The following is a 25656-nucleotide window of genomic DNA, read 5'->3' as shown; positions in this document are numbered from 1 at the left end:
CAATCCAAAAGCCCATCAACAGGAGAGTGAGCCAACTGTGGTGTATTCATACGAGGCAACACCGAACAGCAATAAAATGAACAAACCTCTGGTACATGTGACAGTGAAGAGGAATCTCACAGATAGGCTGAGCAAAAGCAGCCAGACACACAAGAGTACCTATGATTCCATTCAGATGAAGTTCAAGAACAGGTAAGATCAACTGATGATGATCCAAGTCAGAACTGTGGTTACCCCAGAATTATCTGCAGAAAAATGACACAGGTCAAATAATCAGCCTACAGGCATATAGCAGGCAGGTAGTAGAGCTGGGATTCAGACAGGTCTGTTGGACTCTGCAGTCTCTATTGGCCCCTGACTGCCCAGAAGGATGCCTTGAATCTCCACCTGCAGAGCCTTCTGGGCCCCTCTAGAGGCAGTCTCGCTCCTGGCTTCAGATGTGGGGACCCCCTTATCCTCAGCGCTAAGCACACATCCCTGTGGTTCAGTCACTAAGGGAAGCCTGGCTCTCCAGAAGCCTCAGCTCATGGAGAGCTGCTGCTTAACTAGCAAGGGGACAGCAGCCAGGTCCACGACTCAAGCTCTGGGTCTGCTGGGAGCAGGGGGCAGGAGGAGGACTGCTCTGTGCCAAGGGAGGATGCCCAGTGCACACTCACCACTCCTAACTAGCCCTGGCCCACAATAAGGGAATTTCCAAGCAGAGCTGGGCCTGGGCTTGGCCCCGCCCACTGGGCCACACTGCCTCACACTTTCCCCAGCTCTTGTTGACCCAGAAAAGTCAGACCCTGCCAGTCACCCTAACCCCTCTCCTCAACCGAGGATAAGACCAGGAGTTTTGAGGGACTCAGCTCCCCCAGAAGCACCTGCATCTTCCTGCTCTAAATTCCCAGCCCTGCCCAGGCTTCCCTCCCCACCCTCTGAAGGGAGCCACCACCTGCTGCTTGGCACGGATACCCCTCTCCGGCTACATCCTCTCCACTCTCCCCTCACTCCTACACAATCCCTGTCCCAAACAATTTCCTGCAGTTTCCCATCTGATCAGTTTCTTAGGAAGGATAATTATCCATGGAAGGAGGAGGCGGAAAATTCCCAGAGCCAAGAACACTGGGGAAAAAGCTTCATCTAGTCCCTTCTCCATCAGCCAGGAGAGCCCTCATCCTAAACACAGGCCAGTCATGGTCATGGCTCCTCCAGAACCTCTGCAGTTCCCCCATCTTCAGGAAAGAGCCCATACTTCTCTGCATTGAATCCAAGGCCCTCTTGATCTGTTCTAACTTAGGTTTGGGTCTCGTTGCCATTCCATTGTAAGTGGTAGTGCCAGATGGAGCCCCATCTGCCCCCAGGGCCCACCTGCAACGTGCTGTGTCCCTGCGGCACTTCAGCCTGCCTTGTGTTTTAGTTGTTTACGTGTCTGTCTCCCACACACAAGTGTCAGTGCCAGCGCTTCCAGGGTGGGAACCACCAACCACGCAACTGTGTCTGCTGCATGGTAGGTGCTCAGAGGCAGGCTGAAAAGAAAGTGGGACAGGCAGGAGGCCGCCTCACCTCTGCGGAGGGAACGATGTGGGAAGAAGGACCACTTATAGCATCACAGGAAAGCCTGGACTAGAGGTCGGGGAGCTGAGCTCAACGCAGCTCTGTGGCCCTTAAGCAAGTCACTTCCGCCCTGGCCTCTGCTTCCTCTGTGAGCTGAGGGGGATGGGCTGGGCTCTGTCATCATGTCAGACATTAAGAAGCCCTTACTGCTAGGTGCTCGCCTCAGCATTCTCATTTAACCTCCACACCTTTGCACATGGGGACCACAAAGTTGCAAGTGGGGGAGGGGGGTTTCAGTCCTGGTCTTTTGATTCCCTAACCCCTTATCTTCTCCTCCTGGACTTCTGCAGTCTCTAGGATCCCTCCCAGCGCTAAAGTCTGGTTCTGATTCTAGGTCTGCCCTTTCCTGACCTGACAACTCCCCAGGCCACGACCATAGGGTTCAGCAGGGAACACGCATGTCCAACCCTGGTGTTCAGCAATGCCACGCCTCCCACATGACAGGTCTGGTGACTGTTTGCCTGCAGGCGCTGAGGCTCAGCAAGGGAGGGGTGGCTGGCAGGAGTCCAGCAGAGCCTGGTGCCCACTCAGCCCCTCCCTCCCCAATGTGCCCCTGACTCCACCCCCACTCTGCTCCAGCGTCCTGCTCGCCCCTCCCTGCTAGCAGCTCTCCTAGGCTGGAGCTTCCATCCCACTGCTGGCTTGGCCAGTGGTGCCTGTCGGGAAGCTTTACTCTGTTGCCCTCATAGACCCAGCCTGAGCTGCTGGCAGGCAGGACACTGAGTGGGGCCAGCCCAGGGCCTGAGCCGACTCTATCACACTCCCAGGCTGTCCGCACATCCCTCCCGATGTCAGACCATGTCATGCTACTCAAGAGCCTTTGATGGTGCCACACAGCACCATGAATCCTAGCCCCAGGCCCACAGGCCTGGCATGATCTGGCCCCTGCCCTCTTCTCCATTCTCACACCATGCCTCCCCTCTTCCTCCGCACTTCAGGTTCCTCAAGCACACCCCCCTCAGGGGCCCTGGTCTTTGGAAGATGAGCTCTTCTTGTCCTTTGGGTCTCAGCTCAGACACCAGCTCCTTAGAGAACCCTTGCTGGCCATCCAGCAGCCCCACCTCTCCCTCATGTCTGCCTTCTTCAGGACACTTACCACTACCTGACACTGCTTTGTCCACATCCAATGCTCCATGCTGGCATGGGAGCCCCCTGACATCAGGAGCCTCTTCTGTCTTGTTCCTGGCTGTGTCCTCAGATCCAGAATAGTGTCTGACATGGGGGCAGAGGCAGCTGGTGGGGCGTGTGCTGCCCGTTAGACTGGACAGTCAGGGAGGCCTCTCTGAAGAGATGACGTTTGATCTAGGGCCTGAAGGAGAGCACCGGTGCGAGGCAGTCTATGGGCAGTGCTCCAGGCTGGGGATCGAGCAAATGCCACAGCTGTATGGAGGAACAGGCCTGGCAAGGCAGATGTGCGTTAGGGACACAGGAAGGCTGGTGCGACTGGAACAGGGAAAGGGTAGTGGGGCATGAAGTGGAGAAAGAGGTGGGCCACACTTTCCTTGCATTTTCTCCCAAGTTCATCAGGAAGCATTTGAAAGGTTTTCAGCAGGGGAAACACCATGCTCTGGTTTACAGGTCTCAAAGCTCCCTGCGGCTGCTCTGTGGAGAGCTGCCTGCAGGCAGACAGCAGTGGAGCCACAAGACCATTCAGGAGGCCCGGGAATCACCTCGTAGTGGAGATGGAGTGAAGAGGCAAGCCTTTGACAGGTGTGGTTGTGTTTGCCACCAGTCTGAGGAGCCCTGGCCAAGTCTACACCCCTCTGGAGTTCCAGATGCTTCATCCAGCCCCACCCACCTACTGTCTTATTTCTCACTGACTCCTCACCCAGACTTTTCCTGCAGCTGGCTGGGCTCCCCAACAGGTGCCTGCCCATACCTAGTACTCAGAGCCTGCAAAGAGCCTTAACCGGTGTCACGGCCATTGCCTGATTGGTCACCTTCCCTCCCTCTTAGAAGGGTCTGGTGAAGGTGTCTGCACAAAGATCTCTGCTCCATGCTCATTCCAGCCACATTTCTCCCCTTCCTAAAGGTCTCCTGTTCTTTGAGGCAACAGCACAGCAATCCTCGAGCACTTAATTATTCCCTGTTTCACTTTCCTAAAGTAGCTGTAAGCTAAATAAAGCTAGATACCATGACTCGCACCCTTTGGGGCCGTCACATAGTGCAGAAGGCAACGATGCACTATGCGAAGCCCTGAGCACAAAGCCAGGCACTGGCAGGGTCTCAGTAAGTGGTAGGTAGCTCTGTCCTCACTGCCTATACCAGGGCGACAGCCATCACAGGTGCTCAGTGCCCCACAGGTGCAGTTAGCTTCTCTGCCCAGCAAAGCAGGTGAGTGAGGTGTGTTTGGGGGTGAGGTGGAAGGGTTGGAAACATCCCAATGAGTTTCAGAAGCAAAGGTCAATGGTTCTGCATGATCTGTGGCTCTGTATCATTCACATCTCTGTGCCCTTCTCCAGTTCTCCCCTCTATGTGAGCTAAGCACACTCATTCTTTTTTTTTTTTTGAAACAGAGTTTCACTGTCGCCCAGGCTAGAGTGCAGTGAGGCGATCTCGGCTCACAGCAACCTCCACCTCCTGGGTTCAAGCCATTCTCCTGTCTCAACCTCCCAAGTAGCTGGGATTAGAGACTTGCACCATCACACCTGGCTAATTTTTGTATTTTTAGTAGAGATGAGCTTTCACCATGTTGTCCAGGCTGGTCTGGAACTCCTGACCTCAAGTGATCCGCCCATCTCTGCCTCCCAAAGTGCTGGGATTACAGGTGTGAGCCACCGCACCTGGCCAAAACACTCATTCTTAACCTTCAGGACCCAGCTCAAAGCTCTGGGAAGCCTTTCCTGACCCACCCACCTCCACTCCTCCCTCCCGCACACCCACAGCTCTGCAGGCTCCTGCTGCAGCACTTCACAGCACATCACAAGTGCCTGTTTACATGCCAGCCTCTCCCTTGAGGCTGGGATTATATTTATCCATCTTTCCATCTTCAGTACAGTATTTATCAGCACGAATCCATTTGCTGAACATGTGTCTCCCCACCTCCCAACTAAAGAACAAGCTCAGACAATTCAGCTCATGGTCTCATTTGCACCCCTAACCTCAGTACTCAGCTCACCCCAATGCCCTCCAGTCCATATACCTAAAACCATCCTCCAGTGCTTGACCCCACCCTCACCTTTTCCTTTAAGGCTCCAGGAATAGTAGCAACTCCCATTAGTGAGCACTTACAATGTGCTCAGGGCTTTACAGACATCACCCCCCCTTTAGACTGGGGAAACTGAGGCTCAGACAGGGTGATGTAGCTTAAAAAGGACACACCTTTTCCCCTTAATACTGGCATCACTCACCTAGCACTTATCATAGCTGGGACTATTTTTAAAACCATCATCTGTTCTGCAAAATTGAGTGCTTTTATAGCTACACATCAAGTTGTCATACAAAATCACGCTTTGCTCATTAAATGTTTCAGACGATCAGTCTTGCTACTCCAGCTAGGTGGGGTAACATAACATAAATGTTATGTAGGAGAAATGGCACAGGACTTGGAAGGGGAAGTCCTGGAGTCCAGCTTCAGCTTTGCCACAGTCAGGCTATATGACACCAGGCGGGTCACCTCCACAGGCCAGGCACGGCAGCTCACGCCTGTAATCCCAGCAATTTGGGAGGACAAGCTGGGGGGATCACTTGAGGTCAGGGGTTCAAAACCAGCCTGGCCAACATGACAAAACCCCATCTCTACTAAAAATACAAAAATTAGCCAGGCGTGGTGGCACAAGCCTGTAATCCCAGCTACTCGGGAGGCAGAAGAATCGCTTGAAGCAGGGAGGCAGAGGTTGCAGTGAGCCAAGATTGTGCCACTGTACTCCAGTTTGGGTGACAGAGAGAATCTCCATCTCAAAATAAAAAATTAAAAAAATTTTTTTTTAAACAGGATAAGTGACTTGCCCAAGGTCACGGTGCTACAAAGTAGTAGAGCTGAGATTTGAACCCAGGTCTGTCAAGCTGCAAAGCTTGTTTTTCTAACCACCATGCCTGTGGGCATGTTTCCAAAGGGAACTGCTCTGGGACATTCTTCTGCAATCCAGAGGTTCTGCCCCAAGTAGAAGCTTCTGGCTGTGCCCAGTGAGATTTCATTCAAGTATCTCATCTAAATCCTACATATACTTCAAGGCCTAGCTCAGTGGTCACTTGCACAGCCTACTGGGATCTTCCCAGGTACGAAGTTCTCTCTCCCACCTCTAAACTCCTGTAGAATTCCATCTGCACTTCAAATCACACCTCCTTTCTACTGTCTGACTGTTTTGCATCTGTACCGCATTTCTCAAACAAGTCGTTGAGCTTGGTAAAAGAAGCAGTTCTCATGCATCTCTGCACCTTCCACCAGCCAGGCAGGCAGTGCCCAGTCAGGGAAGCAGGTGGGGTAGGGTGCCTGCTCCCCTCCCCCATCTTGCTGTAACCTGAGTCTTAGGCTTTGCCCAGTTAGGTGAGTTGGCCCCGCCTCATGCTGGCATAACGCCTACCTGGTACAGCATCCAGATTCCTGTGGGTCCTGGCCACCGGGGAGATAAGATCTTATTCCCTGGCTTGATGGCAAAGATGCTATAAAAAGCACAGCACCCAAGTTCAACATTGGCTTGTGATGGACTACACGACCTGAGGGATTCAATGGGTGAAAGCAGAAGCCTCTGGGCTGTCTCAGAGGTCCCAAGACCTGTACTTGGCTCCCCTGTAAGGACCAGTGTAAGGACCAATGGTTTCTCTGCCAAGGACAGCTCCCTAATAGATACCCCAGGAGGAAGCTGCCCTTCTTTAGGCTTAAAGGGCCCACTGGAAGAACTGAGATTTGCCAATGCTACCAATATCCAAGCCAAAAACCACAGCCCCTCCTCTCGGTCCACTGTCCAGGTCTTACTGCCTAGGGACTCCTGAGTTAGTTAACAGAGCAGGGAAGAAGACTGACTCTGCCATTAATTCACGAGTGGCCTGGGGCCAATCCTCTCTGGGCCTCAACTGGAAAAACAGAGAATTTGATCAAAACATCTCCATTTCCCTTTGGGCCTGGGGGTTACAAGCTATGGTAAGGATTTTTCCATCTCTAACATTCTAGAATTAGAATATTCTATACTTTCATTCCCAGAAGCAGAGTGAGAACAGAGAACAGGGACCTTCAGTCCAGGAAACAGCAGAGGCCAGTCAGGGCTTCCTAGCTGCATCCTCAAAGCCTGTCCACCTTCAGAGGCTTTCTCTTGCGTCTGCTGCCTCAAAGGTGGTTGCTTCCCCACTAGCAGAGCCTCAGAGGTATGCCTGGGCCCTAGCCGCTTTAGGGAAATGGGCAGGTGGCCTGAGTCACCTACTGTGTGTGAGCTGGGCTCACCATGGCAACCCAGAAGACCCAGAGGGCATAATGAAGCCAGTACCTTCCCTGCTGCACAGTGTAGGCGGAGCATGTTGCATCTGCTTTGATTTCCAACCTAGAAAAGTTTTTCTCTACTTTAAGGACTCATTTCCCCTTCCCTTCTCTCAGGACACAGCTTACTCACTCTGGGGTCCTTCTCCTTGCCTGGAAGGTATTCTGCAGTCCCACAGGCAAACCCCACTCATCCCAGAATTAAGTACCACCTCCTCCAAGGATTCATCCCAGACCAGTTAGTCCTCTACCCTTCTTCAAGTTCCCACCACACAAAAGGCAGAAGCTCTTAACCTTCAGAATCTGTGGCTTACACACTGACAATCAACTGTGTAAAAAAAAAAAAAAAAAAAAAAATCTGAGTCTATCATGGGCCTTCTCCCTTGATAAAATCACATATATACAACTGTCTGCAGACTATTTTGGGAGCTCCACAAACTTTATCATGGACTCAGAAACAATCTTAGAAACCTAGATCCTAGAACAACAGATCATCCAGTCCATCCTCTCACCTAAACCAGAATCCCTTAGCAACCCCTCCTGAATGATGTTCCTCTTCTACCCCTGGCCCACCTCTCAAGGCCGCCTCCTTCAAGAAGCTTCCCTCATCTCTCCTCCTCTCCTCTGATTCCCCCAAGCATCCAGCCTGAACCACACAATTTCCCACCTGTGCTTTCTCCCTTGTATGTTGTCTCACTTCCCCAGCAAGAAAGCTGACTCCCTGTGGGCTCATTTCTTCAACCTTGTAACCCTCAGCTGGACTTAGAGATGACCATGATCTGTACTTGTACTGAATTCTGTGCTTTGAAGCCAGGGCTCAATGACAGCACTGGCCCACTCCCAAAGGATAGAGCTGTGGAATTCCCCATCTGAGGGCCTCACAGTCTGCTTAGGCCTCAACGGAACAGAGGCGTCCCTGGAATGACCGCCTTTCCCACAGGACAGCCCCAGAGAGCCCTTCAAGATGAAATCGACAGATAGGGAAACTAAGGCCCAGGAAGGCAAACATAGCTTAGCAAAGGTCAATATGCAGGAAAGAGGCGAGCTAGGACTAGGACCCAGGTCCCCAGTTACCAGCCTAGAGCTCTTTTCCTTTATGCAATGGCTTTATGAAAACTAAATTTGCCTTGCATGCACACACACTCACATACTCAATATATACATGGAGAATTTCTAAAAAAGATGGACAAGACAGTTAACAGTGGTAACCTCTGGAATGTATGACAGTGGGGGTGGTCAGAGAAGTAATGAGGGGGACTTTTCCCTTTCACCTCAATACCCTCTGTACTGTTGGGTTTTATTTTTGTTGTTTTGTTTTTACCATTGACATGTTTTATTTATTCATATTATAAAAATAAATCTGCCATAGAAAGGAGATTCTGGCCCAGCCCACCCATTCCCAACACACATTAAAGCAAAGAGAAGCCATAAGTAAACCTGTCCAGGTACAACTATAAATTAACAAGATTGCCTTCTTGTATGGTTTAAAGCCACTGGTCTCATTAATTCACAGTCACAGTGCAGTTTACGGCTTGAGGAATCTTCCCAGGAAAAGCTTAATTCAATTAGGGCTCTCGGCAGCTCCCCAAGGAAGCTCTGGTATCTTACTTTTACTTACACAAATTGAGGGCAGACCAAACAGATCCAGATCTTCCCAGAGAGACCCCACCCGGCCCAGAGAGGATGCCCTTGCAGACCCTCCATTAGAGCCAAGCCGAGGGAGGTGGCCAAGGCAGCACCACTTAAACACTGGCTGGCGCCTAAGGCATCATTCTGTGAGTGTCACTCCCAGCGAGCTCAGTTAAACTCCCTGGCTTGGCAGTCTGGTGCCAAGGAGCCTCTGCAACCTTTGCTCTCCCTCCTCTCTGAGCAGTCAAACTGGTTTCTTGTCTGCCCCAGGGCTTTGCAGGGATCCTATCTTTACACTGAAGTCAATCACATATTCATTCATGTATTCCTTCCCCAAATATTTATGGAGCCTTTACTCTGTGCCAGGCACAGATAAGAAAGTGAACAGGCCAGGCGTGGTGGCTCACGCCTTTAATCTCCGCACTTTGGGAGGCCAAGGTGGGTGGATCACCTGAGGTCAGGAGTTCTAGACCAGACTGGCCAACATAGCAAAACCCCGTCTCTACTAAAAACACAAAAAATTAGCTGGGCGTGGTGATGTAAGCCTGTAATCCCAGCTACTCTGGAGGCTGAGGCAGGAGAATTGCTTGAACCTGCAGCTACTCTGGAGGCTGAGGCAGGAGAATTGCTTGAACCTGGGAGGCAGAAGTTGCAGTGAGCTGAGATCTCGCCACTGCACTCTGGCACTCCAACCCAGGCGAAGAGCAAGACTCCATCTCAAAAAAAAGGAAAAAGGAAAAAAAAAAAAAAGAAAGTGAACAAAAAAAGTCCCTGTCCTCAAGAGGCTTACATTCTTATGGAAATTGGTACTAAGTATAGCCTGCTTATCTAATTCCTTTCCATCCTTCAAGACTCAGACTAATGTTCCACCTCCTTTGAGAGGCTTTCTCTAAACACCCCAGTCCTCAGGGACTGCTTGCTCCCTCTGTACTTTGCCTCTGCCAGGAGTCTGCCCAGCCCTGGCAGGCTGGAAGCTCCTAAAGAGCAGGGCCTGGGTTTACTCTTCTTCTGTTCCTTGATGGCCATATGCTAAATGCCTGCTAGCTGATTTCAGCTGACCTGCCTCTCCCACCCAGGATCTTAGCGAGCTGCTCTTGGTCCTGGCTGGCTGATGCAAAGACACAGCCTCTTCCAGCTTCACTTGGCATACAGCAAATGCTATGCAAGTGTTAGCTATTTATTGGTTAAGTGAACTTGTGGGCTCTAACACACAGCTGTGATATCACTCCTCCGCCTTCTGTGGCCTGGTCTCAAACAGGCTCAGCACTGTGGAAAGGCCAGTCTGGGCTTAGGGGTAAGTGCTTCCCAAGGGACAGGGAAGGGGGCCTGGGAAGGAACAGAGCTTTTCATCCTGAATCTCAGTTAGAACTGCTTAAGGACATATCTTTTCAGGAAAAAATTTGCTGGGGTAATTTGGGGGAACTCTGGATTCTTGGCAAGTAGTATAATAACTCAGGGCTCAGGTCTGGCCTAATAGACCCCAAAATCGGCTCTGTATATTAGATGAGCTTTAGGGGGAAGAAAATGAAGTCAGCATGATCCCAGGGAAGGCGGGCAGCCCACTGATCCAGGCCCAACCCAAAACTTAGTTCAGTTAAAATTAGATTAGCCCATAAGATTAAAATACCAACATATAATCATGGGCTGCTTTAAAGTATCAGTTGATGTTTATCGGCATCTAAAGAGACAGTTTGGCCCAGTGCAGTGTGTGCAGACAACCTTGGGGAGACATGCCTGACTCAGACATTTGCAGGGGGAGCGAGTGCTGCAAAATGAGGCCCACACAGGCGATGGATGACTCAGGAATAACCCAGGTCCTGGGTGTGCTGAGCGAGCCTTCTCTCCCTGCCTCAGGAGGAAAGGGGGCAGGTGGGAGAGGCGGTGAGGAGGAAAGGAGGCTGTGTATGGGCTGGCATTCCCAGAGACAGCCTCAGGCCCCCAGCTCTAGTTCCCCGTCACTCCTGTATTTTTCTGCATGCTGCCACCTCCGAGAAAGGTTATTTGCTTCACAGTGGGACTTGGAGTGGGTCAGCTTTTTCCCCAAACCCAAGAAGTGATCCACAGAAAGCAGCCAAGGCTCAAAATACTAAAGTCTTTAAATCTCCCCCAATTCAAAATGATTATGGGAAAAATTAAATTTCTAAACTGAAAAGGCCCTTGGAATCAGGGCATGAGGATGAAAAGAACACAGGCTCTGAAGTCAGACAAATCTGGGCTTAAACCCCAATGTTTTCTAGCTGTGCAAGTACCTTTCACAACCTCTAAACTAGATATGAATAAGTGGCAGCTTAGCCGGATGTGGTGACCTGTACCTGTGGTCCCAGCTACTCAGGAGGCTGAGGTGGGGGGATCGCCTGAGCCAGGGAGGTTGAAGCTGCAGTGAGCCGTCTTTGCGCCACTGCACTCCAGCCTGGGAGACAGAGCGAAATCCTGTCTCAAAAATAAACAAAATAAAAAATTAATAAGTGGCAGCTAATTAACAAGTATTTAACAAATATATCACCAATTACCGGACGGGTGCAGTGGCTCATGTCTGTAATCCCAGCACTTTGGGGGGCCGGGACGGGCAGATCGCCTGAGGTCAGGAGTTCAAGACCAGCCTGGCCAACATGGCGAAAACCCATCTCTACTAAAAATACAAAAATTAGGCCGGGCGCGGTGGCTCATGCCTGTAATATCAGGACTTTGGGAGGCTGAGGCGGGCAGATCACCTGAGGTCAGGAGTTCGAGACCAGCCTGGCCAACATGGTGAAACCCTGTCTCTACTAAAAAAAAAAAAAAAAAAAAAAAAAAAAACAAAAAATTAGCCAGGCACGATGGTTGGTGCCTGTAATCCCAGCTACTCAGGAGGCTGAGGCAGGAGAATCACTTGAACCCGGGAGGCGGAGGTTGCAGTGAGCTGAGATCATGCCTCTGCACTCCAGCCTGTGCAAAAGAGCGAGACTCTGTCTCAAAAAAAAAAAAGAAAAGAAAAGAAAAGAAAAGAAAAAAATACAAAAATTAGCTGGGGGTGGTGGCGCATGCCTGTAGTCCCAGCTACTTGGGAGGTTGAGGTAGGAGAATCACTTGAACCTGGAGGCGGAGATTGCTGTGAGCCGAGATCGCCTCACTGCACTCCAGCCTGGGAGACAGAGTGAGACTCCATCTCAAAAAAATAAATAAAAATAAAATAATAGGGAGTCAGGTGTGATGGCTCATCCCTATAATCCCAGCTACTCAGGAGACTGAGGCGGGAGGGTCATTTGAGGCCAGGGATTCAAAACCAGCCTGGACAACAACATTGGAAGACCCCCATCCCCCATCTCTAAAAAAACAAAATAAAACAAAATGAAAAATTAAGTATCTATATTATCAATTAGAAAACAGGGGCTCAGGCCAGGAGCAGTGGCTTATGCCTGTAATCCAGCACTTTGGGAGGCCAAGGTGGGCGGATCAGCTAAGGTCAGGAGTTCAAGACAAGCCTGACCAACACGGCAAAACCCCATCCCTACTAAAAATACAAAATTAGCCAGGTGTGGTGGCACATGCCTGTAATCCCCACTACTCAGGAGGCTGAGGCAGGAGAATTGCTTGAACCCAAGAGGCAGAGGTTGCAGTGAGCTGAGATTGCACTATTGCACTCCAGCCTGGGCAAAAAGAGCGAAACTCTTGTATCAAAAAAAAAGAAAAAAGAAAACAGGGGCTCAGAGAGGTTATGCCTTGCCTAAAGTCACACAGCTGGGCAACAGAGAGCTGAGACTAGATCTCAGGTATCTTAACCTTTCACCCCATCCTGCATGTTTTCCATTGTAATCATTTCTCTGCCTCTCCTTTTCTCTCCCAGAGGGCATGCAACATTTTGGGGGAAAGGACAAGTCCTCCATTTCAAAGATTTACTGCTCCACAGATAAGGGCTATGAGAATGTCAGTCCCCAGTGCGACTCTGGCCCTCATCCTCCTTCATGCAAATACAGGTATGTTCAAGTTGTAGAAAAGAACTTGGAGCTGAGCCAAAACTGTCAAGGCTCCAGACCACCCAGACCCTTTAGCCCTTCCTGCCTACAGGAGGAACAGGTGTCCTTCCTGACAACAATCCAGGTTACCAATGTGGATGTGTCTGGTCATTGACTCTCCTCAAAGCCCCTTTAAATCTCTCATCCCCCTTGATCCAACAAGAACCCAGCATGTTGGCCTGGCAGGAGAGAGTTTGGCCTTGAGTGATTAGTCCCAGGCTTGCTAAGTGACCTCAGGCAGGTCACAACCGAAGGCTCCATTTCCTTAGATGTAAAATGATGAACACATCAATACCACATGCTATTCTAACCCACAGGACCACTGAGAAGATCTAAATTAAATATTGTACACGCAAGTGCTTTGGAAACAAATTTCAGTGCTAATGAGAAGTACTATTAAACTCCTCCTGCCTTGTAGAGCTAAACAAAGTTGTGCCACCTGCTCCCAACAGAGGCTGCCTCTCAGGGGACTCTGCTGGGCCCTGAGGGTAACCAAAAGCAGCCTGTCACCTTTCTGCTCAGAGGCGAAAGGTCATAAGGTCAGCCACCCCTCATGGCTAAAGGAGACCACCCTTTACCTGGCACTTCCCTGCCCAAGCAGGGAAGAAGCAAGCTCTGGTCTGATGGCTGAGAGGGCACTGGAAGAGAGATAGCAGGCAGGGTCGCTAGCAGAGAACAAGGGATAGGCCCCCTGAATGCAGGATTCAGGTGCATCCAAGAAGACTCACAAAAACAAAGGACAGGTGCACAGCTGGACACAGAACACCTACAGCTTTCTCAAGGCAGGGACAGGGCTCCCACCAACGACATGTGCCCAACTCCTAGAGGGAGTCCTACAATTCCTGAGTGCAGGTGCAGTGAGCTGGGCACTTCTCAGTGCAGGGCCGTGTGCATCTGCTGCGGGAATGCCAGAGGCAGGAGATGCAGCTGCACCCCTCTAGGAGGCTATGCCAAGACTCGAACAGACAATAAATAGCAATTTGACATCACTGAAGATAACCTCTCTGAGCCATTTCCTCATCTGCAAAACAGAGACAGCTTTTATCTCATGTGATTTGAGTAGGGATTAAATAAGATTGCTTTTATAAAGTGCCTGACACTACTCTGTAGATACCAAGTGGCAACTATTATTAAAACACACACACCCGTTCAACACAGGAGATGTCACAGGGCAGGCAAGGCCTAATGCCAATGTTATGGATAAACAATAAGGGCAAAGGGTTTGGGAGAGAAAGAGAAAGTGACTGCTGTGGGCTGGGAAGACCTCCCAAAAGGGGAAGAATCTGCACGGCCCTGAAAGTTACTACAGTGAGCTGGGCACTCTACCAGGCATTCCCACGTTCAGCCTCTACGTTGGTCTTAAGGATGAGGCAAGTCAGGTTCAGAGAATGAGGTGCATGAACCTCAAGGTTCATGGTCACACAGGTACTGAGAGGCAGCATCAGGAGCAGAACCCAGGGCTTCTGACTACGTCTTTCCTTTATACCAGGGCTGGACGCCATGGGGCTGGCTTGGAAGGAGAGGAAAGGCAAACTTCGAGGGTGCTCAGCTGAATGAAGTCTGGGCAATCTGACCAACTAAGCCCTCTAAGTGCCTTGGCACTCCTAGAGACACATGTCCTACCTGACGCCTTCCTCCCAGTCCCCAGCTGACCTCCCTCCCACTGTTCTGCAGTCAGTCTGCTATTTTCCCAAAGAGAAAAAGGTCATCGCTTCCTTTTTACAGAGTCCTATCTGGGCTTCTTGAGACAGTTTCAAGGTGACCTTTAGGCTATTTGTTCTTCTCTTCTTTTGAGAAGTGAGAGAGGCACCTTCTAGTGTCATTTTTATAGGAAACCAGTTGCTGGGTCTGATATCCATGCATGTGAAGTGGGCAGTGACCCCATCTCCCCTATTCACAGACTTAATCTACAGAGGAGATGGCAGGATTCGCCTTGCAAAGACCAAAACCAAAAAAAGCTATAAGATATAAAGGGACAAAAGAAGCCTTTTGTGTCCCTGGTCAGGAGACAAGATGAATACCTGCTTTATGGGCTCCCGGGCCTCTGCCAGGCATTCTGGGTCAGGAACATGGGTAAACAATTGCAGGAGATGCCAGTGGTGAGCTGAGTTACAGTGAGACTCTCCTCTGGAATAAGTACTAGCCTGGGAGTCAGGTGAACTCGGAACAAAGCAGAGCTCATGCGGGGTCCACAGCACAATGTGGGGTGGGGAATGCACCTAACTCCTAAGGCTTGGAGTCATTCCCACAGTTTTCCCAATAGCCTAAATCCTCTTCACACCACTGGCCCCTCCCCACCAAGGACAAGCAAGAATTCCTGACTGCTGGGGAGAGAAAAAAGGTCCAGAGAGGGAAGGTGACTTACCTAATGTCACCCACTGAGTCAGAGGTAGACTAGAACCCAGAAGCAACTATTCTAGAACTTCAGCTCCCACCCTGCTCCTCCCACCCCAGTCTCTGCAAGAGTCTACCTGAGGCTCTGCTCCATGGTTAGGGTAGGAAGGAGAACTGCAAAGCACTTTCTATTCTTATAGGAGGGGTAACCTGCAAGGGAAGCAGCTGCCATAGATGACAGAATGAGGGCTCCAACGGAACTCCTACCCACGCAGGGGTGTTGAGAGAATAGGCAAGACCCCAAAATCAGCTCCCAGGCTCTTGGGTATCTGAGAGTGCAGAGGGAGCATGGCCTCAGCCCCCCACCCTTATCCCCACAAGGCAGCTGGTGCCATCTTCCCTCCCGCCACGACCAGCTCAAGTGAACAGTATAGGACACATGGAAACCCTGATACCTTAAGGAAGGACATTGGTGGCAGCCTAGGTTTGAGAGATTTGTAATCCTTCAGCTCAGAGGAAGGTTGTAGGAGGCTGAGGTAGGGATGCATTTGCTGTAGGTGGTTAAAATATTAACAGGGGCAGCTGTCACTCATTGAACACTTCCTGTGTATACAAACTTTTATGTGCATTTATTTATGTAATAATCACATTAATAGCACTATAACTGGATACTATTAGTTCCCATTTTATTTTTATGTATTTATTTATGTATTTATTTATTTATTTATTTAGAGATGGAATTTCACTCTTGTTGCCCAGGCTGGAGTGCAATGGCGCAATCTTGGCTCACTGCAACCTCCACCTCCTGGGTTCAAGCGATCCTCCTGCCTTGGCCTCCGGAGTAGCTGGGATTACAGGCAGCCGCCACCATGCCCAGCTAATTTTTTGTATTTTTAGTAGAGACGGGGTTTCACCATGTTGGCCAGGCTGGTATCAAAACTCCTGACTTCAGGCGATCCACCCTGCCTCAGCCTCCCAAAGTGCTGGGATTACAGGCGTGAGCCACTGCGTTAGTTCCCCTTTTATACATGAGGAAACTGAGGCTCAGAGATGCTGCTAAGTGGCAGAGTGGTGGCTGAATTCCACACTGCAAAGGTGAAGCTGGGAAAAATGGGCTTTCATTTTTGAGGCCTGAACAGGGACTCTTCAGATCTTTAGACCACCTTTCTCTCCACTCATGGCCAGATGCTAGAACTCCTGTTTTCGGAGGCAGAAAAATGCCTTTCCAAGGCAGAAACAGACTTTTGGAAAGGAGACCACATCCAGCCTCATCATTTTACAATGGGAAAACTGAGGTCCAAGGCTGAGTGACTTGCCAGAGTTTCCAGAGTCAGTGGAATGACAGAAATATCACACCTGGAAGGGACCACAAAGATCAACTGATGGGTAGGGAGGCGTGACTGGTCCAAGGACAGAGGGAGGTAGGAAGAGAAGCCAGGTTTTCCTGACTTCTAGACTGATATTGTTGCCATGACACCATCTCTGCTCTCCAGCTGCCCAGGGTCCCGGGCACAGCACTTGGGTGGTGACAAAGCAGGCCAGGCCAAGCTGACCTCATTAGCACTAGAGATACCAGGCCTGCAGGGACAAACTTCTGACTGCCTAGAGTGGGGTCTCTGCAGTCATGCTGTCATCCCACCAGCAGCCACTGACACTCAAAGTGTGTCTGCCAGCCCTGAATGCCCTAATGTAATGCCAGGTGTGGTGGGCAGGTGAGGGGATCTGGGACAGGAGGCAATTTATAGATTGCACTTGTGAGGTCTCCTCCTGGTCTCACACAGTCAAATGACATCACTGTCACTTCAGCTTCTTACAGCAAATCAGACGACATTTCATGACTCAATTGATGTGGTCAAATTGAGAGTCTTACCCATTTCACAGGTGAGGGAGACCTGCAGAAAAAGGCCTCAGCTATTCAAGGTCATGCATTTATGTCAGAATCAGTACACATGGCTCCCCTTGTCCAGTCCTTGATTTCTCTCCAGGAAGCTAACTGCCATCAGGGTATAGGTGCTGATGGCTTAGTTCCATGTAAGGCTCTGCTACTGTGACCAGCTTGGCACAAGAGCCCTGCACCAGGAACCCAGCTCCTGGATCTATCAAATTAGAGGCACCACTTCCCTCCCGCAGCATGTCCCAGAGCCTGCCTCACACCAGCCCGGCAGCACCGCTCAGCTCCTGCATGTCCTTGGGAGAGCTGGAAGGTTTCCTGCCAAATCCCCAAACCCAAATCTCAGGCAGAGGGGACAGCAGAGTCCCAGGACCTCATGCCTTCCACAGCCAGCTGGGGGCAAGCTGAAAATGCAAAGGCAGTTGTCAAAGTCCCCCTGAACACCACTTTCAGGGACTTCTGGGCAATGTAGGCTCCAGTAAGCTCCCCCAATCACTCAGCAGAACAGTGCTCAGGCCTAGCAGGGAGACCAATACTCTGAGAGCAAATAAGTTGTCTGTTTCCTTCTCCCCAAAAGAAGGTTTCAAAGTCTCTTCACGCCTGAACATCCCTAGGCTCCCCCATGTACCTCATCTACTTGATTGAGCAGCAGGCCAGACAGCACCCTGAGACACAGCCAGGCAGCGACCTGGGGGTGAGCTGGGGTCAGACCAAGCCTCAACCTCCTCTACTCTCCCTCCACTTCCAAAACAGACTTCAGAAATTTCCAGGGCCCCTTGTTCCACAGATTCTATAAAGTATGGCATTCCTGGGCCGGAAATTGACTCAGGGGCTCCTAACTAGCCTGGACAAGCAAAGCTGACAGGTAACATTCTGGAGATGAAGGAAAGGTGGGAATATGGGGATCCCCTGTGTTCCACCACACTTGTAAGTTTCCTGTGCCCAGGTCTCCACTATGCTTAAACTCCTCAAGCAGGCCAAGTAGAAATATACTCCATCCTGGAACACGCTCCAGTGAAGCCTGTCATAAATTGCACTGGTTGCTGTTGACAGAGCAGAATGTGCCACTCGCCAGAAGACACTCCTTTCTGTCTCACACACAGCGGGGTGCCTGGCTCCCCTGGGGGTCTGGCCCAGCCAGAGGAGACTTGCCAGTCGTGGAAGCCTTACTGAAGGGACCTAGGATCAGAAGCATCCCATTCTCTAATCCTGCTCTCTTCAGTGCACAGTGCTGGCTCCAATCTTGGGAAGCCTCAGATCACAGATCAGAAGCCACAGAACTGGAGCCTGAGAAGGACCAAGGTGGCAGGATGGAGACTGCCTACTTTATGGGGGTAGTTCAGATCCTTACTCCTGGACAGCCTCAAATGGTGCGAGATGAGGCAAGAAGCTCACCAGTCTGGTGGCGGCCGCAGCATTGGAGCAAACGGGACTTACCTATCTTCATGAGGCAGGCCAGAAGGATCCAGAGGGAGATCTCGAAGGGGGTGCGCACGTGTGTGTAGTCGATGCCCAGGACTGGAAAGGCCTTGCGCGGCTTCATGCCATGATCAGTGACGGAATGATTAACAGGGCGGCTCTCTGGGGTGACCTCCGGTGGAGCGGTGGTGACATCCCCAATCGAGCGTTCTCGTGGTGGCTCTGAGCTTCGAATGGTGCTGGCAGTTGGGCTGAGCTGGAGGCCATGGCTCCTGAGAACAGGCAGCAGCCCCACCAAAGCGACCACCACGAGTAAGGAAGGGAAGATCCGATGTGGAGAGAGGCCACAGATGCCAGACCGCAGAACCATGGTGCTGCTTCCAGAGCCGGCCTCGACCTTACCCAAATGAGAGTAAAACCGGGCACATAGGTAGCAAAGGGTCAGCAAGTGGGAAGAGAGACTGGCGTAGTCTCTAGGAAAAGTTCATCTTTTAGAGAGGCATTTCCATGGAAGCAATTTTCTGGGGGTGGAGGGAGGCTGGGTTTGCAATCTGGAACTCCAAAGTGGGGAAAGGGGGCAAGGACCCAGGAAGGACCACGGAAGGAGACCAAAAGGTTTGGAACTCCGGGCCTGGGAAGGGGGAGGACGGATGTGGGAAACTGAGCCCTAGGGATAGAGGAAGGGGCAGGATAGGCTGGACCCGTGCAAGGGAAAGGAAGAGGGAAGGCTGGGACCTTTGGCTGAGGAAAGTGACTGAGGAGCTGGGACTCTGGGCTGTGGGCTAAAGGAAGGGGTAGGGAGCCTGAGCTAAAGGAAGGGGACCGAAGGGGGTGAGACCCAGTGCAGGAAAAGGAGAGAGGGGGCTGGGAGCCCAGGCTGAGAAGGAGTGAAACCGGGAAGCGGCCGGGAGCTTCTCCACCCAGAGAGGGGCAGGGGTCCAGGCGCGCCGGGCTGAGATTCCGGGGAAATGGAAAGAGGCGGAAGGCAGGCGGCCTGGCGGGAAGGCGCCTCGGCGCGGGCTGGGGGCGGCTCGCGGTGGGCCAGCAGCAACACGCCCCTCCTCGCGGCCCCGGCCCAGCTGCAGCTCTTCCTGGTCCAGCTCCAGAACTAACCCTAGCCCAGCTCCAGAACTAACCCTAGCCCAGCTCCAGCACTAACCCTAGCCCCGGCCCCGGCGGCAGCAGACTGAAGCCTAGCTGAGCCCGGCGCTGTCACTTATAGGCACCAGCGAGCAGCCGGTGCGGCGGGCTAGAGAGACCGTCGGCACCCGCCCAGCGCAGCGGCCCCTGTCGCCGAGGGAAGGAAGTATCGCGTAGGAAGAGGAAGGAGAGTCAGAGATGACAAAAAAAAAAAAGTCCTGAATATACAGAGAACCTCACTAACGCGAGTAAAATGCCGACTACTTACAAAACGATTTCACGTCCACATCTGCAGTCTCATAAGGGCTTTCGAATAATCCTGTGAAGAATGTATTATTAGTTTATGTATTTAGTTACCGTGTGACCTTGAGCAAGTTACTTAACCTGTTTCACAACTTTCTCATCTGTTAAGTAGAGAGAGTAATAGTGACTATGTCAGAGGGATGATGTAATGACTGAGACAATCCGTGTAAACTATTTGGAATGCACCCTGGCACATTATTACAATTCCACTTTTACAGATGAGGAAACAGGTGAAGAGAGTCCCCTGGCTACTATGTAAGTAGTTGTATTGCTTACTAGGGCTGCCGTAACAAAGTATCACAAACTGGGTGGCTGCAACAACAGAAATTGATTGTCTCACAGTTCTGGAGGCTGGAGGTCGGATCTAGGTGTTGGCAGGGTTGGTTTCAGCTGAGAGCTATGAGGGAGAATCTGTCCCATGCCTTTCTCCTACCTTCCAGTGGTTTGTTAGGACTATCTGGTATTCCATGGAGTTCTCCTGGTGTCTCTGTCTCTGCGTCCAGATTCCCCGCCCACACTTTATTTTTATTTTTATTTTTTTTTGAGATAGAGTCTGGCTCTTGTTGCCCAGGCTGGAGTGCGGTGGCGCCATCTCAGCTCAATGCAACCTCTGCCTCCTGGATTCAAGCGATTCTCCTGCCTCAGCCTCCAGAGTAGCTGGGATTACTGGCACCCACCACCACGTCCAGCTAATTTTTGTATTTTTAGTAGAGATGGGGTTTCACCATGTTGGTCAGGCTGGTCTCGAACTCCTGACCTCAGGTGATCCACCCGCCTCGGCCTCCCAAAGTGCTGGGATTACAGGGGTAAGCCACAACCCCCAGCCAGATTTCCCCTTTTTATAAGGACACCAGTCATTGGATTAGAAATCCAACCTAATTACCTCATCTTAACCTGATCATCTTCAAAGACTCCATCCTAATTAGTCCATCTTCATAGGCACTGGGCATTAGGACTTCAACTTCTTTTGCCGGGACACAATTCAACCCACAACAGTGGCATGCTTTAAGTAGTGGAACTTAAATTTGAACCTATAGTTTGGTTGAAATTGGTGAGGTTCAAGGGATCATGGCTGTACAATGGAATCACTGGAAAGCTTTTTTAAAATACCATTGTCTAGGCCGGGCGTGGTGGCTCACGCCTGTAATCCCAGCACTTTGGGAGGCTGAGGCAGGTGGATCACGAGGTCAGGAGTTCGAGACCAGCCTGACCAACATGGTGAAACCCCGTCTCTACTAAATATACAAAAATTAGCCGGGCGTGGTGGCACATGCCTGTAATCCCAGCTAGTCAGGAGGCTGAGGCAAGAGAATTACTTGAACCCAGGAGGCGGAGGTTGCAGTAAGTCAAGATTGCACCACTGTACTCCAGCCTGGGTAACAGAGCGAGACTCTGTCTCAAAAAAAATAAATAAATAAAAATAAATACCATTGTCTGATAAAATTAGCTGGGCTTGGTAGTCCTAGCTGCTTCGGAGGCTGAGGCAGGAGTATCATTTGAACCTAGGAGTTTGAGACTACAGTGAACTATGATCGCACCACAGCACTCTAGCCTGGGCAACAAAGGGAGACCCTGTCAATCATAGTAATCATCATCATCATCATCTTTTGTAAAATATCATTTTCGGGGACCCACCGTCAGAGATTTAGATTCAATTACTTCAGGGTAGTGCCAAAGTATTTTTTTCAAAGGCTCTGATATACAACTAGGGTTGGGAGGTATGGAAATCACTGAAATGCTGTCCCTGTTTTGCAGAAGAGTACATTAAGGCCAAAACAGTCAAAGTGTCTAGCTCAAGGTCACATCACAAGTACTTGAGATTCAATTTAGTTTAACAAATGTTTACTGGGCCTCTTGACAGGGCTTTGTGCTGGGCTCTGGCAACACAGAGATAAGCCAGAGGGAGGAAGGAGGTGGTAGGAATTGGGAGGGGGCATAAAGTGGACATAATGAGGGCTTCTAGAATGCTGGTAATGTTCTATTTCTTTACTGGGTGATAGCTACAAAGGTTACAGCGACGTAGTTGTTTCGTGATAACTCATTGAAGACTCAAGATGTGTGCACCTTTTTCTAGGTATGCTATCCTTCCATGGAAAAATATATTAAAATAATAATAAGCTAGCAGCAGTGGCTCATGCCTGTAATCCCCGCAACTCAGGAGCCTGAGATGGGAGTATCAGTTGAGGCCAGGAGTTTAAGACCAACCTAGGCAACATAGGGAGACCCTGTCTTTAAAAAAAATAAGTAAAATAAAATAATAATATCCAGGTGCAGTGGCATGCACCTGTAGTCCCAGCTACTTGGAAGGCTGAGGCAGGCAGAAGAATCACTTGAACCCAGGAATTTGAGGCTGTAATGCACTATGATTGTGCTTGTGAAATAGCCACTGCACTCCAGCCTGGGAAACATAGTGAGACCCACCTCTAAAAATTAATTAGGACAGGCACAGTGGTTCACGCCTGTAATTCCAGCACTGTGGGAGGCTGAGGCAGGCAGTTCACTTGAGGTCAGGAGTTCAAGACCAGCCTGGCTAACATGGCAAAACCCTGTCTCTACCAAAAAATACAAAAATTAGCTGGGCATGGTGGAGCATACCTATAGTCCCAGCTACTTGGGAGGCTGAGGTGGGAGAATCCCCTGAACCCAGGAGACGGAGGTTGCAGTGAGCTGAGATTGTGCCACTGCACTCCACCCTGGGTGACAGAGGGAGACTCTGTCTCAAAATAAATAAATGAATATAAAAATAAAATAATTAATAAAGTGATACGATAGTAACTGAAGGTGGCAACATTAAACTGAGTTCTCTCTCTTTTTTTATAATCCCATGCCTAAACTGAGTTCTCTGTACCTCACATTCTCCAGGCACAAATTCCAGCCACCTGGGAAATGACAAAAGAGACTTCAGAGAAGGGCAGGGGACTTGTGTCATCTGGGAGCAGATGAAAGGAGAACATCAGCTATAATGAAAGTAACCAAAGAGCATTTAGAGCAAGGATCAGAATAATAACAATAATGCCTCACAATTGTTCAGCCCTTTAGAGTTCACAACCAAGTGCTCCAGGTTTATCAATGATCCAAATGCTAGGCTGGGTGCGGTGGCTCATGCCTGTAACCCCAGCACTTTGGGAGGTCGAGGCAGGTGGATCACCTGAGGTCAAGAGTTTGTGACCAGCCTGGCCAACACAGCGAAACCCCGTCTCTACTAAAAATGCAAAAATTAGCTGGGTGTGGTGGCACGTGCCTGTAGTCCCAGCTACTTGGGAGGCTGAGGCACGAGAATCACTTGAACCCAGGAGGCAGAGCTTGCAGTGAGCTGAGATCACACCACTGCACTCCAGCCTGGGTGACAGAGTGAGACCCTGTCTCAGAAAAAAACAGTACCTATTATTCTATTTTTTTCTTTTGAGACAGAGTTTCACTCTTGTCACCCAGGCTGGAGTGCAGTGGCGATCTTGGCTCACTTGCAATCTCCACCTCCCAGGTTCAAGTGATTCTCCTGCCTCAGCCTCCCGAGTACCCGGGATTACAAGCGGCTGCTACCACACCCAGCTAATTTTTATATTTTTGGTAGAGATGGGGTTTCACCACGTTGACCAGGCTGGTCAGGAACTCCTGACTTCAGGTAATCCACCTGCCTTGGCCTCCCAAAGTGCTAGGATTACAGGCGTGAGTCACCGCACCTGGCCAAAGAGTAGCTATTATTCTCATTCCCATTTTACAGGTGAAAAGACAAAGGCCCAGAGACATAAAGCTATTTGCCCAAGGTCACACATCTATTAAGATGCAGATCCATGCCTGGCACAGTGGCTTACACCTGTAATCCCAGCACTTTGGGAGGCCGAGCCGGGCAGATCATTTGAAGTCAGAGGTTCAAGACCAGCCTGGGCAACATGGTGAAACCCCATCTCTACTGAAAATACAAAAATTAGCTGGGCATGGTGGCAGGCACCTGTAATCCCAGCTACTCAGGAGGTTGAGGCAGGAGAATCACTTGAACCTGGGAGGCAGAGGTTGCAGTGAGCCAATAAAATTAAATTAAAATTTAAAAAAAGAAGCAGATCCAAGACTTAAGTCAGGTTTCTAACACCTAAGTCCAGCACCCTTTTAAAACATCACAGGTTCAGTGTAAAAAGAAGAAAAGAGGGAAAGGATGGGGCTGGTGGAGTGACTTTCCACAGGTGCCCTGAGGCCAGAAGCCCAAGACCTACTGTTCTTTCCAGTCTTGAAGGCAACGTTCACTGGTGTGCTCCCCACTCTCTAATTCTCCCTCACTCAGGCCTCAGTGAGTCTTTGGGTGCCAGTCTGGGACGTGGTAGATCCCAGGACAACCAGGAAATGCCAGCCCTGAGATCCTCCACGGCCTGGAGAAGGTTATAACAACAGAACAATATCAGGAAACAGGCCTTGGGAGAAACCACATGGGAGAGCCGATGGCCAAGGCCCAGCCTGGGCAGGCACTGTAGAATAATGAATAGTTAAATGCTGGGACTGCCGAACATGGGTAGCCACATGGTCTCCTTTCAGTGCTCTGGCACCACCGCTCACTAGTCATGAGACCCTGGGCAAATCAGTGCCTGTTCTACAGCTTCTTCCTCCATAAGGGGGGACAACAATAGTGTCAACCTCATGGGGCTCTCATGAAGATATTAGCCAATGTATGCGAAGCATTTACCACTGCCCCCAGCAAGTACCACATATATTTACCATCATTCTATTTATTTACATGCACCGAGGACCTCAAGAGTAGACTTTTGATGTTGGGAACCACATGAAGTTCTGCCTTCAGTCACAGAGAAAATTGACAGGCTGGAAAACAGACCCTCACATCCGTGAGATGGGTCCCACCATCAGACCAGCTGCTATGAATTTAATATTTGTAAATAAATCACATTGATGTGTATTGTATGTTAAAAGCCTTATCTTCTTCTTCCTCTTCCTCTTCTTTTTTTTTTTTTTTTTTTGCAACTGAGTCTCGCTCTGTCGCCCTGGCTGTGGTTCAGTGGCGCAATCTCAGCTCACTGCAAGCTCCGCCTACCGGGTTCACGCCATTCTCCTGCCTCAGCCTCCCGAGTAGCTGGGACTACAGGCACCCGCCACCACGCCCGGCTAATTTTTTGTATTTTTAGTAGAGATGGGGTTTCACCGTGTTAGCCAGGATGGTCTTGATCTCCTGACCTCGTGATCCGCCCGCTTCGGCCTTAAAAGCCTTGTCTTCTTAAAAATAATCAGTCAAGGCCAGGCGCGGTGGCTCACGCCTGTAATCCCAGCACTTTGGGAGGCTGAGCTACAACCTCTGTCTCCTGGGTTCAAGCGATTCTGCTGCCTCAGCCTCCCGAGTAGCTGGGATTACAAGCGCCTGCCACCATGCCCAGCTAATTTTTTGTATTTTTTGTAGAGACAGGGTTTCACCATGTTGGCCAGGCTGGTCTCGAACTCTTGACCTCAGGTGATCCACCTGCCTCGGCCTCTAAAAGTGCTGGGATTACAGGCGTGAGCTACCACACCCGGCCAAGTCCTCATTTTTTAACCATTCCAGGCCCACACTGCTTTTGACTCAGAGAGGCCAGGTCTCTGCAGACCCTTCCCCTGCAGATCCAGGACAGCCTCAGGAAGCCTGGACCCTGGGTGGCATCTCCCCCTGCTTAAGCCATGTCTGCTCCCCAATCCCCTCCTTGAATCCTTTCACTAAAAGTGCCTGGAGTTTTATGGCACAAAATGCATGGCCCTAGGAAAGAATCTGCTCAGCCCCTATTAGCTGCGCATTATGAGCAAGTCACACCTTGTTTCTGTCTCTCACTGTGTTCATGTATATGAAAGGTGGGTGGAGTCACATTACTTGCTTTGTAAGGTTTATTGTAAGGATGAAAAGGCCACTGTATGTCAAGCATAGTTCCTGGTACACAGTCAGCACTCAGTGACTGGGTTCATTTCCTTCTTTTTTT

At 50.3% G+C, this 25656-nt stretch overlaps 1 protein-coding gene and 1 long non-coding RNA gene across 8 annotated transcripts in view; one reads left to right on the top strand and one right to left on the bottom strand.

Moving 5' to 3' along the window:
- SLC9A1 (solute carrier family 9 member A1) overlaps nt 1-25656 on the bottom strand; it is a 70387-nt gene that overhangs the window by 39597 nt on the left and 5134 nt on the right. For 2 of the 7 annotated variants that reach the window (XR_010147541.1, XM_063784001.1), the window contains exons 2-3: nt 19680-19730; nt 18290-18668 (exon numbers count right to left, since the gene is read on the bottom strand). Coding sequence is in view for 2 of the 7 variants with exons in the window: in XM_063784001.1 (XP_063640071.1) it covers nt 18290-18641 (352 nt within the window). In the remaining 5 variants the exon portion in view is untranslated. Of the gene's footprint in view, nt 1-159; nt 246-2692; nt 2830-18289; nt 19510-19679; nt 19731-25656 lie in introns of those variants that run through there. The other 5 variants (XM_063784005.1, XR_001719086.4, XM_016957102.4 and 2 more) reach the window with 5 other exon arrangements.
- LOC107975708 (uncharacterized) lies at nt 21706-24627 on the top strand. Its single transcript, XR_001719090.3, has 2 exons — nt 21706-21788; nt 24448-24627. It is a non-coding gene; the product is annotated as an uncharacterized LOC107975708 (long non-coding RNA).

The sequence above is a fragment of the Pan troglodytes genome, chromosome 1 (genome assembly GCF_028858775.2).
Source record: "Pan troglodytes isolate AG18354 chromosome 1, NHGRI_mPanTro3-v2.0_pri, whole genome shotgun sequence".
In the NCBI taxonomy this organism is placed as follows: domain Eukaryota; kingdom Metazoa; phylum Chordata; class Mammalia; order Primates; family Hominidae; genus Pan; species Pan troglodytes.
Note: the sequence above shows the minus strand (reverse complement) of the source record. Positions and strands in the feature narration are given on the sequence as shown.